The sequence below is a fragment of the Nicotiana sylvestris genome, chromosome 7 (assembly GCF_000393655.2).
Source record: "Nicotiana sylvestris chromosome 7, ASM39365v2, whole genome shotgun sequence".
NCBI lineage: Eukaryota > Viridiplantae > Streptophyta > Magnoliopsida > Solanales > Solanaceae > Nicotiana > Nicotiana sylvestris.
In genome coordinates this window covers 767,390-768,591 of record NC_091063.1, presented here as the reverse complement: position 1 = coordinate 768,591, position 1,202 = coordinate 767,390, and the positions used below count along the sequence as shown (strand labels likewise).

Genomic DNA, 1,202 nt, shown 5'->3' with positions numbered 1-1,202 from the left:
TGACTAAATAAATCAGAGTGATGTTGTATAATAGTATAACACTACCAAAAGCTGAAATTTAGTACTAGAATCCTCGTAAATTTTTCCACAACACAAAGGCAAAAGGGGAAATAAAAGAACACAGTAGAATAGTATTATGGCAGTAACTCACTTTTTAAAAACCAATTCCTTTAGGACCAGATAGAGAAGCACAAGAACTAACAAAAAAAACCCAAAAGCAGAAAAAGCCTAAAGAAGACAAAATTGAAAACAAGTAGGAGAAAAATTCACTTGTTCCTCCATCAATGTTATCTCATTTAGTTGTTGTTCAGCCCTAGCAATCTTCAGGGAGTGGGACTTGATCAGCACTTCATGTCTCTGCTCCTTGCTAACCAACCCAGGGTTTTGCCTGAACCAATCTTCCAGGTCCGCAGCACTTCCTCCGTACAAAACCAAACTTGAATATCGTTCTGAACTACCAGCACACAAATTGTTCTTTTCTTTTGCAACAATCTTTTTACCAACTTTTGGTACTTTGTCGTAAACCTTAGCTGCTCCCTTCTCTTTGGCAATTTGGTTGTCATCATACCAAATTCTTTGTGAGAGTTTGAACAAGTTCTCCTCGTGAGGCTTCGAAAAGGCACCCCTTTTGGCAACATTTTTCATAAATTTGCTTTTTAGGTTTTTAACTTTGTTTTTCAGTTGATTTTTGCTTACTTCAACTTGCAATTTGTCCTTCACAAAAATATAGAATGCATTATAATCTACTGAGGGGCTAATATTTCTCGCGGATGCATACTCAAGCATGCCTTCCAAGACAGCTATCTCGTCTTCATTGCTCCATATCCGCTGAAAATTATTTACAGCCTCACTAACGCCTTTTTTCCCTGAATTTTTCATTGTCCGTTTCTTTCTATTGTTGGAATGAGATTCTGAAGATATACTCTTAGATGAAGTAGGTGTCCAGTCTTTATCGGATTCTTTAAGAGAATTATCGGTGTGGTTTTTGGCCATTTTCTGCATAAATTTTTCGCTTTTGGATAAGTTTAAAGAAGCCATTTAAGAGGAGAAAGGTAGCAGTGCTTTGTGTACGGTTTTGATCTTCAACTGGAATGTTCTGCTTTCATTTTCATTTTGAACACCATTTAAATATTAGAGTATTTCGTGATGCTAATCGGATCGACATTGAAAATCTTTGGGTATGGTTCATGGTTTTAAATGTT

General features: G+C 36.4%; 1 protein-coding gene across 1 annotated transcript; it reads right to left on the bottom strand.

Moving 5' to 3' along the window:
• Positions 1 to 228: 228 nt before the first annotated feature.
• LOC104222423 (probable transcription factor At1g61730) lies at positions 229 to 993 on the bottom strand. Its single transcript, XM_009773656.2, has one exon. It carries the CDS (start codon positions 991 to 993, stop codon positions 229 to 231), a length of 765 nt encoding a protein of 254 aa, XP_009771958.2.
• Positions 994 to 1,202: the final 209 nt, after the last annotated feature.